At 50.9% G+C, this 1690-nt stretch overlaps 1 protein-coding gene across 1 annotated transcript in view; it reads right to left on the bottom strand.

The window, feature by feature from the left end:
* DEK (DEK proto-oncogene) overlaps positions 1-1680 on the bottom strand; it is a 50073-nt gene extending 48393 nt beyond the window's left edge. Inside the window, exons 1-2 of the mRNA XM_012643262.1 lie at positions 1609-1680; positions 1061-1217 (exon numbers count right to left, since the gene is read on the bottom strand). Coding sequence (XP_012498716.1) covers positions 1061-1208 — 148 coding nt within the window. The 5' untranslated portion in view covers positions 1209-1217; positions 1609-1680. The remainder of the gene's footprint in view (positions 1-1060; positions 1218-1608) is intronic.
* Positions 1681-1690: the final 10 nt, after the last annotated feature.

Below are 1690 nucleotides of genomic sequence, written 5' to 3'. Positions count from 1 at the left end.
TAATTAAGCAAAATTTATAATTAAAAAGCAGTGCTGTACTTAAATATGGACATGTTCCCTTCTCAGGGCACATATCACACTAAACAAACAAAAAGCATACCTTGTAATCTTAATCCAGATTGTATTTATAAATTGCTGACCATGGGCTTATTGAGGCTTGAAAGAAATTAGCAGTTAAATCTGAGTTTGGGAAGAGAACGTCAACCTCTTCACAAGTTTGGCTAAGTTGTAGCCATATCCGAAATAAACCTAGACTAGGCTAATATGAAAAAATGCTAAGAGCCATGACTTGGATTTTTAAATGGTTGAACACATCTCAGGAAGCTGGCGCTGCAGCGTGCATCTTGGATAAACTGACAGAGTACCACTCCTTAACACCTCCAGCCAAATAAGGGTTAATATTGCCCTCATGTAGGGCAGATGCAGCTCCGAAACCAAGACAGCTCTGGGCTCACGTTTAACTTTCTTTCCTAGTTCACTTTTTTCATTTTCAACTACTTTCTCAAATAGCAACAGCTTTCACCGGTGTTTCCCTGTGAGAAAAACTCTCCTCTGAAGGAGCTTTGGCAAGTGCAAAAAATATTTTAAAATATTAAAATACTTCCAAAACTAGCATTAATAACTTCTCTTAAATCTTAACGTGTGATTAAAGACCTTACAATAACTTTAAAAGGCAAAAGATGTGCAGTGAAATTAGCAAAATTAAAAAACATTCACTTAGCAACTTCAAGGTGCACACAGATTTCTAAAAACAGATCTGAAACTTACAAACTTCCTGTCAAAAGAAGTGTTATGAACGTACAGTGCAGGCAAGAAGTCAGCTGTACTCCAAAATACATCATAAACACGCCAACAAATATTTTAAAAATTGGAACTCACAAAATCAATTCTATGCCACTGCTCAACACAAAAGCTGATAGATTTTTTTGCATACATTCTTGCTGAAAAATCACTCCGATTTAATGATTCTAAGCACCAAAAGAGCAAGAAAACTGCTTCCTGGGAAAAAAAAAAAACTTCAGTCCGAAAAATCCAACACTTGGGATGCGACTTCCCCCACCTTTTTCTTCCTCCTCCTCCTCCTCGTCGTCGTCGTCCTCGTCCTCCTCCTCACTCTCCTCTCTGGGGCCGGGCATTTCGGGTTCCTTCTCGGACGCGGGCTGGGTGGGGGTTCCCTCTCCCTCTGCAGCAGGGGCCGAGGAGGACATGCTGTGGACCTGCGGGCGGGGAGGAAGCAGACGTCTCGGTCCCCCTGCTCCGGAGGCCCGGACCGGGCAGCCTCCGAGACTGATGCGACCCGTCACAGCCCCAGGGACCGGGGAGCCGCGGGAAGTTGCCTCCTCCCGCAGCCGGGACAGCACCACTCAGTCCCCGGGGGCTGCTTCCCTCCGGCTCCGCCCGCCGTCCAGGGATTCCCCGAGGCGGGAAACTGCTCCCGCCCCTCCCGCCGCCGCCCCCAGCCTGCGCGGTCCACCTCCCGGCCCCAGCTGCTGCCGGCCGCTCCGCGTCCCCTCCCCCGCTCCGGGCTGCCGTCCAAATGGCTGCGTCCCTTCCCCGTCGGCCGCGGCGGGGGCGGCCGGGCCTCCAGTCCCCCGACGCAGCCCTCACCACGGGTCCCGGCCGCCGCGGGCCTGGCGCGCGAGGGCACGAGGAGGCTCCGGGAGGCGGCGGCGGCGGCGGCCGACGCTGA

The sequence above is a fragment of the Propithecus coquereli genome, unplaced genomic scaffold (assembly GCF_000956105.1).
Source record: "Propithecus coquereli isolate 6110/MARCELLA unplaced genomic scaffold, Pcoq_1.0 Scaffold194, whole genome shotgun sequence".
NCBI classification, from domain to species: domain Eukaryota; kingdom Metazoa; phylum Chordata; class Mammalia; order Primates; family Indriidae; genus Propithecus; species Propithecus coquereli.
The sequence above is the reverse complement of the archived record's forward strand: the minus strand, read 5'-3'. Positions and strand labels throughout refer to the sequence as shown.